This window comes from Diospyros lotus, chromosome 9 (genome assembly GCF_014633365.1).
Source record: "Diospyros lotus cultivar Yz01 chromosome 9, ASM1463336v1, whole genome shotgun sequence".
Lineage (NCBI taxonomy): Eukaryota > Viridiplantae > Streptophyta > Magnoliopsida > Ericales > Ebenaceae > Diospyros > Diospyros lotus.
Window position 1 is genome coordinate 5954927 of NC_068346.1, and position 17319 is coordinate 5972245.

Genomic DNA, 17319 nt, shown 5'->3' on the forward strand with positions numbered 1-17319 from the left:
GCTGCAGCAATTGGAAGAATGCTAGGGGTAGAACCACCAACTCCATTATTGTTGCTACTAAATCCAGGGCTTCCAACAACACCAATTACACCTCTATTTGTCATGCTTGAGTGACCATGTGAGCTTCCAAGTATACCAGAAACCTCCGCCTTAGCTACTTTTAAGGCCGATAGTTCCTCTTTTTTAGAATGATCAATAGCGTCAGAAATCAATCTTCCATCAATCGTGTTGTACAATCTTCCTCAATCTTTGATTCAGGAACAACCTCCAAAGTTCAGTTGTTGCTAAACAACCTCCAATAATCACCTCACAGTAGTCGCCTGGGAGAATCACCCTAATCCAGCTGCTCGGAATTCCCTTATGGACCGTTTCCAACCGTTGCTCGGAATTCCCTTATTAACCGTTTCCGACCACGCCTTCCTTCACAGCTCAATCACATGCAGTAACCAAGATCCAATTGCTTTGGAACAACAGCCGAAGTCACACGCAGCGGCCGCACCTTCCTTCTCGCCTCGCTCAAGGTTATGCTTCCTAGTCTCTCGAATTCAATTCCTCTAATCTGCAATTGAATTGTTGACTATCGGACTTGCTTACAACTGATCGCTATCTACCCATGGTTAAGCAAGTTCCATGATCACCCCAGCCAGCGCCTCCTTCTCCACCCAATCACCATCCAATGATCATCAGAATTCACGTGAATTCAATAACTCCAGTGGAGTCGCCCCCTTGTGACCAAGATCCAATTGCTTTGGAACAACAGTCGAAGTCACACTTTTAAAGCTACTTCCGTTGCGCAACTCCTCTTCTTACTGGATCTAAGTCCGTCACTGGAAGCAATTGTCAATGGCATGCATGCCAATCACGATCCTCCCGTTCTGCATTCGATTCATTGCGGATTCAAGATCGCTTGGATTCTTATGGCGGTTTTTGTGGATCAACAATCGCCCCAAGCCTTCCACTTCTTACCCACTCACCGACCACTGGTTTGTTGGAATTCACCTAAATTTCATGCCTCTGATCTGCAACTAACTTGTTGATCAAAGCCGTCAATCCCGAGGGATAAACAACCTCCTGAAACAAGTTCGGCTCTGGTAGCACCTCCTACAATTGATCTTCTCTGCTACAGCTTCTTGAACTGCCTTCAGATTCTCTCTGATTCACTATTGAAACTCACCTAGCCACTTTGTCTCCCATTCCGAGCCCGAAGTGCTTTGCTCTGATGAATTTTCCAGTCACTAGAATTGCATCCAGGACTGTTGAAAATTAATCCACCACGAAGCGTAGGAAATCACTGCTTCAGATCCCCAAACCTACTGCCTCAATCAACTCTGCAATCTATTGTCTGAATTTGCTACAGAATCGCCTTGGTCGACTACTACGACTTTCGAATCATAGCCGAAATCGCCTTGCTCTGATACCAAATGTTCCGACCCTAGGATTTGCTTAGGGTCTAGGAAAGAATTTGGTACGAATTAAAGGAAGATAGGGCAGAAAGAGAGGGAAAGAAAAAAACGGGCAGAATTGAGGAAGAAGAGAGAAAGATGGGAGAGAGAACTAAGAGAATTGGGAGAGCGAAAATGAGAGAATTCAAATTATTCATTAAGCTAACTTTCTCTAACTACTCGAGCCTATTTATGGGCTTACAATTGAAGATGCTAACAACAACAACAGAAAATGCAACTAATGCAACTAATAAGGAAAACACATGACATGTATTACTAATATATCATTGGGGTCGTGACAATCCTAAGATTTGCCTAGGGTTGCAGGGAAGTGATGCCAGCATAGCAATGTTCACCCAGGACTAGCAGTGGCTAGTGCACAGCCTGCCGTCGTGGGCGTCGGGCTGCAGAGCGTGGTAGTATGTTATGGTCCACTGTAGGGTATGGGACTTGTCCCATATTGGAAATTCAAGCTCCTGGTGTGGGGTTTATAACCTCTTGAGTACCCTCCCCTTAACAGCTAGATTTTGAGGGTGAGTTATATCTGAGGGTTGTAACAGTGGTATCAGAGTCAGCCCCATGGCTCCCAGTGCAAACGAGCGGAGACGGAGGTGACGCTAGCATAGCAGTGTTCGCCCGGGACTAGCAGTGGCTAGTACACAGCCTACCGTAGTGGGCGCCAAGATACGAAGCATGGTGGTATGTTATGGTCCACTGTAGGGTATGGGACTTGTCCCACATTAGAAGTCCAGGCTCCTAGTGTGGGGTTTATAACCTCTTGGGCATCCTCCCTTTAAGAGCTAATTTTTTAGGGTGAGTTCTAACCGAGGGTTGTAACACACCCCAATCTCGTCCAACAATTTATAATAAATATTAACCCAGAGTGATGCCAATTACTTAATTTTTCCTAACAATGATTGAAACTCAGTACCCCAATGGAAGTATACATCCTCTTTCCATATTTGACATATTGTACCCAGGAACCAGCACCTAGAAAATTATGTGCCTCAACTTGTTAATTTTAGATAAATTAGCCCCATTAGTGGGAGGTAATTTAATTAATATGGTATGTGATCTTGTGTACATGGAATATACCATGATCTTTCACCACCTAATCATGACCCTTAAAACCAAATGTGAGGCGGGTGCCCTAAGGTGATCTTTTCCTACAAATTATCTCATTCATGTTGAAGCATAAGTGATATATTCGGAAATTACACATGTGACACATGTACACCAGGCCATCCCCAACCTCAATTCGCATCTAAGCTTGGCTCAACCCACAAAGGGGGCCTTCTACTGACCCAAAGGCAAACCAATCCTGCTCAGGATTGGCTTACCTAATTTGACTAGGATTCTCTCTTAGAGTTAAGGGATAAAAGTCAATTGTGATTACTTCCTACAATCTAGCAATTAGTCCTGATCCTGATAAACTTGGGAAATACCCCTCCTCCTAAATCTTAAGAAGGTAAACTTCAGAGATAATACTAATTTCGTCAAGCCCATCTAGGATGAACTACTCCTAGACACCAATCCATGAGGAGACCTAATCATACGCAAAGGATTATCTCTAAACTACTACAAAGAGGATCTCTCCTCTGAGGTAAGCATTCTCAATAGCGATCTTTAGCTCTCTTGCTCTTGTACTATTTCTCCACATCTGACTTAAGCATTGGAGTGGTTTTCCTACCTAGTCACGGGGCAGTCTCACCATTATCTTTTGCAGTGTCTCAAGTTGATTATTCGAAAGCTAAAAGCATTCCGCCATTTGGTACATTTTCTTTTTCGTAATATATTTGGTGGTCAGATTTGCACATCATCTTTGATATATCCGAAAATTACACATGTGACACATGTACGCCAAATGGACCTCGATCTGCATCTAAACCTGGCTCAACCCACAATGCAAGTCTTCTGTAGACCCAATGGCAAACCAATCCTACTCAAGATTGGTTTACCTAATTTGACTGAGATTCACTTCCAAAGTTTATCGAAATTAGGACTAATCGTTAGATTGTAGGAAGTAATCACGATTGACTTTTATTGTTAGAGGGAGGCAATTTAGTTATTATGGTACGTTATCAAGTACATGGAATATAATATGACCTTTCACTACCTAATCATGACCCTTAAAACCAAATGGGGGACATGTTCCCTAAGGTGATCTGTTCCTATAAGTTATCCCATTCATGCTGAAGCATAAGATAAGAGAAGGCATGATGGGTATTGCTCCCACCAATCCATGTTGCTAGGAGGCATACTTTGGCATCATATACATGAAGTGGCCACAATCAAATACCTCTTGCTTCTAGCAAAAGAAGTCTTGCACCAAACAATGGACTTTGAAACATCCAATGAAAAAGCCTCTAGCATTAGCAGCTTTCTATTAGAAAGTTCTCGCAGAAGAAAAGATGAGTGAACAAACAAGAAGAAAATTTAAAATTTTCAGTACAAAATTGTGATGTTAAATGCCTATTGTAACACAATTAGATGCTCTACCTAAGCATGTAAAAAGATACAACACAACATGGAAACGATGACAAGATAATTTCTGAAAAGGAAAAAAGTACACCAACATGGGAATGATGACAAGGAAAATTTATATGTATTACAATTTTTGGAGGAAATTTTTTAGTTATATATATAGACCCCAGATTCAAAAATTCCATGTTAAATAAATGCATGTGGATATATTCCCTAATCAGAAGAAATAAAAGGTATATTAAGTAGACATAATTGCCACACTAGAGTTTTTGAGGAATCATTTGGTATTTAATAAAAGACGTGCTAAATAATTTATCAAACAAGCAAGAAAGCATAAAGTTCCATTACAATTTAAACCCCTTTGATTTTTCTTTGTTCAAAAGTGTGTTAACACCAGAAAATTGCTGCCAGACAGTGAATGATTATGACAAGTGACAACAAAGGCCAGATCGCCATTGCATTGAGCAACAAAACAATAGGTCTAACTCCAAGCACCTCTGGTGAGAGAATGGAAGCAAGCAGCTTGTGCGTCACTAAAACCATATCCATTGACTGAAGACCAGTTATGCCGTAAACCTTCCTTCCATTTTTAAAGGCGCCAATTTCTTTTTTATGACTACCAATTGAAAGTCATTATGACTAAGAAATGCAGGGAAAATGTGTGCAGAATGCATCCAGCAGAATAATATACAAAAACTAAGCATGGATTGGGTGCATGTGGTGCACATATAAAGTGTGTACATGCCTAATAAGTGTAAACTACATCCCCCAGGAGATTTTGACGCAGGACAGTAAGAAAATTGCAGAAGATTAGAGACAAAGGGAAGAAATTGTGGGGAGAAGAGAAGGATAAGCCAGAAAAAAGACACACATACACAAATATATATACACCAGTAGTAAGGTGATTCAGGAACAGAGAAGAAGAAAACAGAGGATAGAAGAAGCAACAAAGAAGAAGGAAGGAGAGGTGGGGGAGCTCCAGCTCTAAAAAATACTCTCCAAAAATCATATTTTCGAATTACACCAATAAGCCATATACATAGGCTTGATAAAACTCCTAAAACAACTAAAAATATTTTAAAACTACTCCTACCTAATATCATAACCTAATACCATTCAAATTCAATTAGAAAATCTACTAAAAGTCCTAATAAAACTGAAATGCATTTAGATAAGATTAAAAGTTTCTATTTATATAAAACTGGTATCTTTATTTGTTATCTTGTGATCCCAATCATCATGACTTGATCAGATTTATTGGAGTTTTAAAGTGCTAATGAAATTTGTTGCCGTAAGATCACTTTACCAAATTATTAGTCAAACAGTGCCAAAAAAAATATAAAAAAGAAAAAAGAAGCTAGATGGATAAAAAGATGTTGTCACTGCCTTCTTAGAATAAATGTAAAAACAAGAAACAAATGGCACATCAAATGACCACAACTCAATAAAACCTATACAGCCTTTATTTGTATGTCATAAATTTGAATACCTGCTCATTGTTGTTGAAAATCTCTTGGAGGCTTTATTCAAATGTATACGTAATAGAACAATGTATTTCATATCACTGTTGAATGGTATGTACAACCTTTATATACATGAACACTACTAAATGAGGAAATAATATATCATAAATATATTCTATATATCTCAAAATATATGGTTACTATATTGTAGAGATACTATATATAAATCATATCTCAACAGTATACAAAATGAATTTTTACACATTTCCCCACAGCTCTAAGCACCTAACCAACAACAATAGATACAATGGTTCCAAGCAAATTAATGTAATTCAGGATTACAGGAGAGGGATAAAAGAAAGTAACAGAGGGTAAAAAAAATTATCTAGTCACCACTACTTGACCGACAACTGCTCAAGTTGAGAAAGTAGATAACAAAACCTTTATCTGGTGCACTTCCATCGAAAATGAACTCTCAAAAAGAAGTGCAGGAAGAAAAACAGCCAATAAAAGATTAGGATCAATTTGTGCCCCTGCACAAGAATGATCGCAAGAAATCACATATAATTGGAAGCTAAATCAGAAGCAAAAAATTATGACTTGTTCATATTACTCAAGTAAAATGTAAATAGACTCACAGATACGAATGCCATCCCCAATCTTCCCAAGTTGATGCTTTGTTCCATATTCTGCATGAGACTTATTTATTAAAAATCTTTAATAACTATGATTTTTTACATAATTTGAAATAAATAAAGAGTAACGGAAATTCAGACGCAACACAAAGGTGTTTAAATCTCCTAACCTAGATTTCTTTAATTACGTTGGATTCATGGCATGGTGTAACTGTAACCCATTTGGGTGATGTGTGAAGCTAGAAAGGAAATGTATGTAGCCATAGAGAATGACTGTATATGTTGAATGGTCAAGTCAAATGTGGTGCATAAGCATATACAAGTTATTTTTTATTATTTAGTGTACATTAAACTAACCATGCCTGCCATGAAGTAAGGGTCATAGCAGAAAATCATACCCACATTTGAAAAATACAATGACCTCCCCTCTCAGGTTTTGTCAGAGGATGGAGTTAACTAAAAAAAACTAAATCAATATCACCTTATCTTAAAAAAAATACATTTGAGGAACTACAATTTTACTAATTAGCAGTAAATCGTTGATCACCATAAATTTAAACTATTACAAAAGGGGATCAACAATGTATATCAAGTTTTATTAACACTCCCTTTCACATAGTTGTACACGAACAGACATAAGTAAAATGCACTTTAACGCCCAGAACTTGAGTGCACAACAAATATTGAGGATGGGGAAGACGAAAATTAAGAATTTCTTAGAACTAGAATTCTGATACCACATTAAAGTTTTCGACACCAACTCATCTAAAAGTTTAAACGGTTAGCAAAAAGCCCAATAATATCTATCAAGCTTTCTTAACACTTTCTCAAATCATACTGCATGGTTTCCTGAGTTCATGTGGTCCTCTGTTGTGGCATGTCCCACATAATTATCTTTCACTTAAGAGCGATAAACACCACCAACTAAATTAAAAATACAAATAGCACTAGGGAAGCCAACCCCACATAGTGGGATATTTTTGTAAATAGCAATGGGGAATTATGGTGGTTTGCGTTTAATGCAATACATCAGTGCAACATTGGCAAGATATGGGTTATTTTTTTTCCAAAACTAAGCACACCCATTTAGAATTGTGTGATGTGTCTGCATGGTTGGAATGTGATTTCAAAGGATTTTACTTAAGAAAATACTCTCTTTGGTTTTTTTCTGATGGGCACTTGATAAGGTACTTTAGTAAGCCTTATCACAAAAAGGTACCAAATACCAATAAATCTTAGTGAGATTGGGTGCATCGGGATTCTGGTGCTGAGAGTGAGAGCTTATCTCTTCTGTAAGCCATTATTCACATGGTGAATACCTCCTACTCCTACTCCTACTCCTACTCCTGTGGATGTAGGCACATTGTTGAACCACATTAAATCTGGGTCTCTAATTTTGATCTTGTATGAGTATTATAGAATTTATTTTTGTGTTTTGATTTATCCCTAACATGTGGTATCAAAGCTATCTAACAAGTGGAATTAGAGCTACTTAACAAATTGGTATCACCTTAATAATATGAGAGATTATGTAACCAGATTATTGAGTTGAGCACCCATGGAGTGTGCCACAATTCGATAACCGATATCATCTGTGTGAGAGAATGACCAATTATCTGAAATTGAAATTATAGTGAGGGGTTTATAGTGTCCAACCAAAATTGTGTCCTAAGAGAGTTTATAGTCTTTCCATTAAAAAACTATACTATTTTTTATTGAATAAATTTCTCATATTATTATGCGTTTGTGAACATAAGTCTATTGAGACTGAACCACATTAAATTTTTGTGACATCTTTCCGTTCATTTAGGTGTGTGATCTGATCCTAACAAATCTAAACAGCCTTTTCTACTTTATCTTTCCAAAATTTATCTTTCTTTATTTTGACAATATACGAGTTTCACACAAGTAGTTCTGGAAGGAAAATATAAGCAAGATTTCAAGCTACTTTGTTCTATTGTGGGCCCAACACCAACATCAAATAAGTGGAGGCGAGAAGTGTCACACTGATACACCTCAAACCCACCATCATTCCTGATTTTGACCCACAATCCCTGAAATAGTCGGAGAGAGCTAAGCTGGTGATGGAGATGTTCATGTTTTTTAGTTTTATAGATGTACAGAGATTGGGCATCCTTCCGGACAAAAGTGTTTGAAGATACTTTTCTTTTTGTTTGCGTCCGAGTATTTTCATTTCTATGTTTCAATAGTGGCAACAAAAAATAACCAATTAAACATGTCCTGGTTTCCATTATAAGAACGCCGGGAACAGAAGCAAAGTAACGGGAAAGACGGCAATATCAAACGGCCCTGAGTAATTGAAATCCTTGAACGGTTCAAATTTTAAGCAGAACACAACAACTGAGACAGAAAAGCAGGCACGAAATGCTCGGAAATCAGTGGCACGAACCTATAGAACCGAGGGCGATGCCGAGAATGAGAAGAGCCACGGTGTAAGGTACTCTAGTGCCCCTGAGGAGATGCCGGCAGGCAATTCCCAAGACCAAGCTTATTCCTACGAAGATCACAGCATCCGTCGGATTCGAAGTTGAACTCTCCACCTCAGCCGCGAGCCTCATCGGAAACGGCCCGTCCTCCGCCACTGAAGTCATTCCTTCGCCTCAATCCGTCGGTCTCCACCACCAATTCAACCTCAATTCCAGTCTATTCACGAAGAAATAAACAGAGTGGCAAACACATGTAGGCTTCGTTTGGCTAAACGGTAGCTATTCATTTACCTTATAATTATCAAACTTATTTGTCACGTGTTGAAATTGTTTAAAGAGCTTCAAAATTAAATAGCTTAAAAGTTCTCATACTAATTTTTTTGCAAAAGCTGTCCAGCCCAGCTTTTTTAAAATATTGCCCTAATTTATTTGCTTTGTCCGAATAAATCACGATTTTACTCTTATAACTTTAAGTTTTTTTCAATCATATATTATCTTCATCATCTACATCAACTGATTTTTCATTGACAAATTAATCTCTAGTCGTTGCCATCCTCTCCATCGTTGTCTCAATACCAATCATTTGCATTTCGCCATTACCATTATCCTAGCTATTGTCCCAACTCATCACCATCACTCTAGTCGTTCGCATCTCACCATTGCCTTGCATGTTTGCCGAAACTTTTGAGTTTTCCATGATATATTTGAAAGAACAAAATAAAATGTATATATATATTATATTATTTTTTTTTTATAATTATATATAATTTATCAATATTTGATAATAAAATTTTATATTATTCAACAATCAACAACATATCTATTTTCGTATTTTTATCAAATTCTAATAGCTTATAAGTTATTTAAAATCAAACACATAACTATTAACTGATACCTTAAAAGTACATTTATCCAAACACATTATTAACTTAATCACTATTCAACTTAAAAGCTTTACACCGTTTAAAAACTGAGCAACTTAAAAATTACAATTAAAAACGCTTAGCCAAACGAGGTTGTAATGTACTCCTATCAATATAAACACCAAATAAAGTGATTGCAATTTGAACTCGAAAAGAGGGAGAGTGATTTGAACTCGAAGAGATAGATAGATAAAGAGAGAAGGGAGGACACTCCCGCCAACTAACCCGTTCTCTGAGTGTTGGCTATAGTACTATGAGGAAAATAAACTATTTGAAAAATATTGCTACACTTTGGCTTACATAATACAGTTAAAATGATAAAAATATCTCTCATACAAGGTGGTGAGACGCATGACTAAAATACTCCTCATCCAAGACGATAAGGAATATTTTCGTCATTTACGAGCGTATATATAGTTCAAGATGTAGCTCTTAATGCACAAATAACATGGTCTAAACCATTTTCATACAAGTCATAATGATTAATAAAAATGATGATTCAAATCAATTAATTACTTGTTTGTAAATTGTAATAAAGTTAATATAATACTTTTGCAAGCACAAAATAATAAGAAAAAATAGACCTTTAATTTAAATATCAAATTTCAATATTTCATAGGATTATAATTATATACTTGTCGATTTTGTCAGTCCAATTTATTAGCACAAACTGTGTAACAGTGATGCTATGTTGTCTACTAGCGGTAGAGCCGGTCCTGAGTTTTTGGAGGCCCAGGGCAAATTTTTTTAAGTGTGCCCATTTATATAAATTAAATAAAAAAAAAATTATTAATTAATTATTTTTATTAAAATTATAAAAATTTATAAAAGATAAGAAAAAATAATTTGGGACCTCATTAAAATCTTATTTGAGTAAAATTCAATGGAACAAAATCTCAAATGAAGGAAAAAGAGGACCTTGCATTGTAAATATTGCATTAAAAAATGAAAACAACATATTTAAGTCTACATACTTCCTCCCGAATCTCCGTAAGCATTTCTTGATTTGATTAATCTCTCTTTCATCTAAAGTTGTCAAAAAATATCCAAAAACCGATGAACTGGACCAAATCGAACCGAATCATGCCTTTTGGATTGGTTCTATGGTTCAATGGTTAGGTTCTGGTTCTAAAAAATTAAGAACCAATATATTTAGTTTGGTTATTGATTTTTTTTTTCAAACCATGGTTCGAACCGAACTGGAACCGATATTATACTTATATATATTATAATTTTTTGAGAATATATATATACATATGCATAAATAGTATCACTTCTTAGGAAACTAGTGAGATTCATGAACTCTTTTATTTCTAACATTTTATGCGCTATTGCTATACTAAATGGTCGATGTAATCTCATTTGATAAGATAGTCTATAAATTATTTTGTCTTACTTTTACTTCAAGACCTGAAGCATTAATGAAGTTATGGTTTTATTTTAATTAACAAATTTGTTTGTAATTTTATATTTTACAAAAATATTTAGAAGTTAAATGTTAATTGGATAAAACCGAAATTGGTCCGGTGTGACGGATTGGTTATGGTTTGATTTTATATATGTAATGATTCGGTTACGATTCTTATTTTTTGATAACCTTTAAAAATGGTTCGGTTATTGGATTCTTATAGAACCGAACCAATCCAAACCATTAACACCCCTACTTTTATCCTCCACAATTAATCGAAGTAAAAACAATCGTCACATGTACTAACAAAATAAAAATAGCAATGAAATCTTCTTTTGATAGGGTACAAGTGGCAACTTCTTTTGTTAATTCTTATAAAACCGGACCAATCCGAACCATTAACACCCCTACTTTTATCCTTCATAATTAATCAAAGTAAAAACAATCATCACATGTACCAACAAAATAAAAATAGTAATAAAATTTTCTTTTGATAGGTACAAGTGGCAACTTCTTTTGTTAATTTTTTTTAATTTCTTATATACATATATACAAAAGTTTAAAAAAAAAAATTGTGCCATCTCATTTGTGGGCCCTGGGCTATGGCCCTGGTAGCCCTGGCCCAGGGCCGGCTTTGATCTGGCGGGCAAGATAACATTTGCCTGCCAGTGAGGAAGGCGTGGATCTCATGCACCCCAGTAGATAACATAGTATTCATGAACTATGTAAATAGTTTATCTCTAACATTGTCAAATATCAAATGAACATACATTATTATTATTATTATTATTATTATTATTTGTAGATGGACACAATTGATGCATGCGTCATTATCATCATGTTATATAAAAACAATCATAATTTAATCCATTTAATCTGCTGAAACACTGACTGTGACTGAATGGGCAAAACCCTCATTTTGTCTTTGGATTACAAGTTGTTAGCACAAGCCGAACTATCTATCATATCATTAATTCAACATTCATTTCACATACCATCCATTTTTGAATAAATAAATCCAACACTTGTAATATTCTATAAATAATTTAAATCTATATTTTAACTCATCTCAATAAAATTTAAAATAATAATAAAATAAATAATTATGTCAACCATATTTTGCCTCTCATTCTCACTATAGTTTGGCAACTAGGATAGAAATTAAAAAATATATTTAACTTGAGATTTTATCAATCTACATTTCGTATGTACCAGTCTTGTTATAAAATTTGATGAGATTTATTAAAATACTCATCAATTAATCGTAAGGTAACACGTGGACTAATTCAAAATATTGATATATCTAAAAATGACATATAATCTAAACTCAGAAGACTAGCATAAAAGATACTTAAAAGAATATCCGAACTTCACCACATATTCTTACCATCGGCCTGTACACCCCCTCAAAATGGCTCAACAGCATGATCCTAAAATCATATTTGAATCATACCTTGAGGTCACATCATAAGTCAAGGCTTTGGTAGAAATTGAAATCAAAACATTTTCAATCAGATTATATAATTCTTAAATTCTCTTCAAGAAAGTAAAATTTACTCATTGACAGTCTGATACTCTGCATAATTTATTAGTCATACTCTTATCAAACACTACTTTTTAATATCAGAATCTATTAAAAAAAATATAACTTATAAAAAGTTTGACTTTTCAACAACATTATAACTCATACAATCACAGCTAAAATTAAAAGTAGAAAATCAAAGGTGGGGCATCCACCCAAAAAAAGGAAAAAAAAAAGGGCAAATCACTTTGCTTACCACTCCATTTCTTATTAAGCATAATGATAATTTGGATTTTCCTTTTACATTTTTTCAATTATTAAGCATGAATTTTGATTTTTCTGAGAGAGCAGTTGAAACCGAACAAGTTTGCAATAAAAAACCAAATCGATATTTACTGCCAAATTGAAGACGATTGTTTTGTTGGGTTCTTATTCTTTTCTCTCAAATCTGGCTTACATGTTAGTTTGGTGGATTATATAATGTTAAGTATACAATAACAGTTAAGGTATTAGGTGGAGTTCGTGACATAAATTATTTTAAATGAGTGATTATATATTATAAAATTTATAGACTTGAGCCAAAAAATCAACTAAAAATAATAATACAATAATTAGATGTCAAGCTCTGATGCAGCGACATTAAACATAAATTAACAAATGCCAGAACATGTGATTACATCTGGGCTGACAAATCATACGAATCTGATAACATTAAGAAATGCATTTTGGCTTATAATAAGCACTTAAACCAAGTCTCTGATTGACGATATGGCGAGAAGTTTGTGGCAGTGGCATAACAATTTAATTATGTCAAGGTATCAACCTGGTTATTTAGTTTATTCCATTGGAATATGGATTCTCGTTGATATTTTATTAGTAATTACAATAATTATTGCACATGAAGTTAGATCTTCGGTTGGCTCAATGTTTGATAGAAGAAAGAAAAAAATAAATGCCTTCGGTTTTCCTAAGATTTAGGGTCAATGTAGATAATATTCCTGAAGTTAGTACCCATTGGAATCTACTCTTTATACATCAGTTAAGTTTAGTTGAATATTTTAAAAGAATTATACTAGATGTACATTATTTTTGTACATCTTAAATTATATAAAGGGATATTATGACAAAAATATCTCTCGCCTCCATATGCCTCACGCGTCTCATGAGAAATATTTTTGTCATTGGTACACTTTTATGTAGCACAAGGTGTACACAAATATTTGGTCTACACAAAGATATACCAATAGCATTATTCACTTTAAAATGACTAAAAAAACTCTTATATTTGAAAGGCTATTTCACTGTTTCTCTCAATTCTCTTATATGTTTTGCTATGCTATCTTCTTTTTCTCTATCTTTAATTAAGAAACTATTTGGCAACCATGAACTAGTGGTGTTATAACTCTTTGCACCACCATCTCCCTCCATCGACTTCTATATCTATCTCCCATATTTTCTTTCCATCTAGCACTAATGCCATCACTTTGTCACCCCCATTTACAACCTTAGCTTTTCCATCGTTACCATTGTTATCGTAGTCTCTATCTTGTAACAGTTGCCACTACTCCCGCCTTAAGCCCTATCTTGTTCCACCACCACTAACTATTTTTAACATTCTAGTTTCTTCAAACCCTAAAGAAAGATAACACATTCTTTACTCCAATTTCACAAATTTGTTTCCCAACCATACTTCAAAATAAATCTTCCAACACAAACACACACACACACGCTGTAACGCCCCGCTTTTTCGGGCACGTTATAACTTGGGACAATTTCGGGACAATAATTTTTTCTTTCAAACATTATTCTAACTTACATCATTTCTCGAATTCGTCCCAGAATTCCCATGCATTAATCTCGAAAGAGAATCACTATACACATCAAATGCGGAAGCAATGATCGAAACTTGATATTTTAACATTAATCATAAATAAATTCTTACATCTACAACATTCCTCAAAACGTTCAGAATCTAAAGTAGCAGAACTTTAATACAGGGGCTACGTTACATACATTTCATTCTTCATCCACTCTGCTAAGTGCCATTTCATGCCTCATTTATCCTTGTATCTGCTACAATTTCCACCTGGAATGTTTGAATATTCCAAGGGCAAAGCCCAAGTTAGATGATGAATCATCTAAGTAAAGGTACATAATGTTATATCATGTGTGTATGCAATGTCTTACCTCGTAGGTGTCAACTGCACCCTTCATGCTACCTACCATTTTTGCGGCCCCCTCTTTCGAAGCCGAGGTGTATGAGTGCACCATTGGTAAAGTAACAGTGCCAGTTCGTACTCCCTACGGCTTCAAATGGGAGTGATCAATGATATCAATGTGTATTTATGCATTTCATAGTCATGTCATTTATGTAGTCTACGTGATGGATACATATCAGGGCATGTCAATATGATGAAAACATTTTCAAGGAACATAAATCACTTACAACCCAACCATTTTCCTTAAAACTAACTTTAATTAGGGAGTACTACTTACCTTCTCAAGCTTATCGGGCTACCTCAATATTCGTGCCTTACCTCGATTTGCGTGCCAACCTTAAAATTTGCACGAGTCTCTTCAACTTCAGCCTCAAAGTATCCTAATCACCATAATTATTTAAATAAACATTAAAACCTATTTTTTCATAATTTCTGGCATTTTCTATCATTTTTTCTCTATTTCTTCCTATTTTTTCCTTAATAAATCTAGATTTAATATTTCTCAAATATTTCACTACGAAAATTCATAAAATAATATTCCTAAATTTCTGAAATTTTTTAAGAAATTTTACTTAGCTTAACTTAGCTTCCTCAGTTTTCTCGATATGCGTGCCCTATCTTGGAAACACGTGACCCGGCCATTTTTTTTTGCCAAAAACTCCGAAATATTAATAAATCAATATTTCCTATTTTCTGGGATTTTTCTAGCATTTCCTCTATTTTTTCTCCATTTCTTTTCTTTTCTTTTCTTTTCTTCTTCTACTATTCATCATCTCCCTCCTTTGCCCTGCGCGTGCACCACCTGCCCAGCTTCCTTTCTCTTTTCATTTCTTTTCTTTATTTCTTTCTTCTTCTTTTTCTTCTTCTTCTTCTTCCTCCTTCCCTTCTTTCCCCTGTTTCTACGTGTGTGAACCAGCACTTGCGTACTGCCATGGCTGAAACCAGCCAACCGAGGCCGCCTTTGTCCGCCCCTGCTGCCACCGTTTGAGCCTCCAATCACCTCTGCGTCGCCCACCATCGTTGCCCGGGCCTCCCTGCTCGACGTGGAACTGCCATGGCCGAAACTGGCCATCCCAGGCCACCTCCGATAGCCTCGGTTGTTGCCTTTCGGGCTTCCGACCGCCTCAGCGATGACACCGCGTGCTTGCAGCCATCACCGCGCCTCCATCACTGCTGCTCGGCTTGCTGGCCCGGCTTCCACCGAGCTTAAGGTGCACGGCCATGGCTGCCGAACAACAACTTGTTGTTGCTGCCATGGCCATTTTCGGCTATCTCTCTCTCTCTCTCTCTCGACCGAAGCTCGAGTTCCCTGCCATTTGCTTCCCACTTCTTCTCTATTTATAGGCGGCCATTGCTCACGAACGTGTGTATATTTATATATATGTTATATAACATTAATTACCCAATCTCTTAAATCTTGCTGCCATATCCTCCTTAAATCTCACTGCCATTTTCTTTCAAGTTGCGCGAATCTCGCTTGGCCATGAAGAATTTTGCAGAGGATCCATCACTCTATCATTTGAATAATTCCACCTGCAGCAACATGAAGCTTCATTCACGCATACACGCGTACTACATATATATTACGCATTGCATTTAATTCCTCAAATCATCTTATCTTACCTACTCCTTGATTTTTACAGATTGAATCCTCAAATTTCGCTAGCAATTGCTTGCAATTTGTACCAAATCTTCACATTTAAAGCTTCACAGAAGCTTCAAGTCCCACCTGTCTATATATATATATATACTTATATATCATGTATTACATTAATATATAAAATTATGCATTAAATCTCAATTTTCTCATAATATCACTCGTGCAATTCCCTAATAGCAAATATGCCATCAAATGCTGAATTAAACTGCATTTTAATACTGAAAATCCATAATTAATAGCTTAAATTTTACTCGATAATGCTGATTTTACTCCAGTATCCTTATTGGGCCATCACTTCATCCCCAAATTACTGAAGGGTTGCTTATTACGCAAAATCGGAACCCCCCTAGGGTTCCATTGATTTTTCGGGAGCCTTCTACAACGATTCGATTTTACAGCCTAAATGACAGCTGTATTTTAGCTGTACCGAAAATTGTTCCTGATCCGATTTCTTTTGATACCATAAATCCTAACTCGGAACGTATATCAAGACCATATCATTTTTCTTAGATAATTCTACTCCGAGACACTCCCTGTAATTGATTCGGTACGTATAACTACTATCAAACTAATTTTTCGGTATCCTAAACTCATCGAAATTACGTGGCAACTTAATACGAACATGGGTATTACACACGCACTTACATTTTCTTTCTTAATTTCTCGCTTTACATTTTTCTCATCCATTGTGTTGATTTGATCAAACCCATCTATAGGGGTTGGAGTTCAATTTTGGTGTAGACAAAATGCAAACCAAAGCCAATCTTAGAGTTCTATTTGTAGAGAATCAAGCACTTTGATTCTATAAATTGAATTAAAGGAATCAATTCTTAAGGTTCACAATTTTGTGCAATTCAAAGGGTTAGATTTGAAAACTTCTGCTTGTTTCCTCATGTTCGTGTACGCGCGTGTGGCGTTAACCCCAACAAATTATTGTGTTCAATTTGTGACCTAATGACTGCTAATTATTTAACTATGATGCAACTCTTGAACCTCCAACAATCAATGCAGTTCTTCGGTGGCCGCCGTTCGATGGCTGACCATCACCAGTTTTTTATTTTTTCAAAAAATCAGAGGAGAGAGAGAGAGAAATAAATAAATAAATAAAATAGTCAT

General features: G+C 35.7%; 1 protein-coding gene across 6 annotated transcripts in view; it reads right to left on the reverse strand.

The window, feature by feature from the left end:
* Positions 1-8734, reverse strand: part of LOC127809667 (sodium/hydrogen exchanger 7) — a 156853-nt gene extending 148119 nt beyond the window's left edge. For 5 of the 6 annotated variants that reach the window (XM_052348650.1, XM_052348655.1, XM_052348651.1 and 2 more), the window contains exons 1-3: positions 8435-8734; positions 6028-6078; positions 5831-5922 (exon numbers count right to left, since the gene is read on the reverse strand). In XM_052348650.1, the coding sequence (XP_052204610.1) occupies positions 5831-5922; positions 6028-6078; positions 8435-8636 (345 nt within the window). In that variant the 5' untranslated portion in view covers positions 8637-8734. The remainder of the gene's footprint in view (positions 1-5830; positions 5923-6027; positions 6079-8434) is intronic. The other variant, XM_052348652.1, reaches the window with a different exon arrangement.
* Between the last annotated feature and the right edge of the window lie 8585 nt (positions 8735-17319).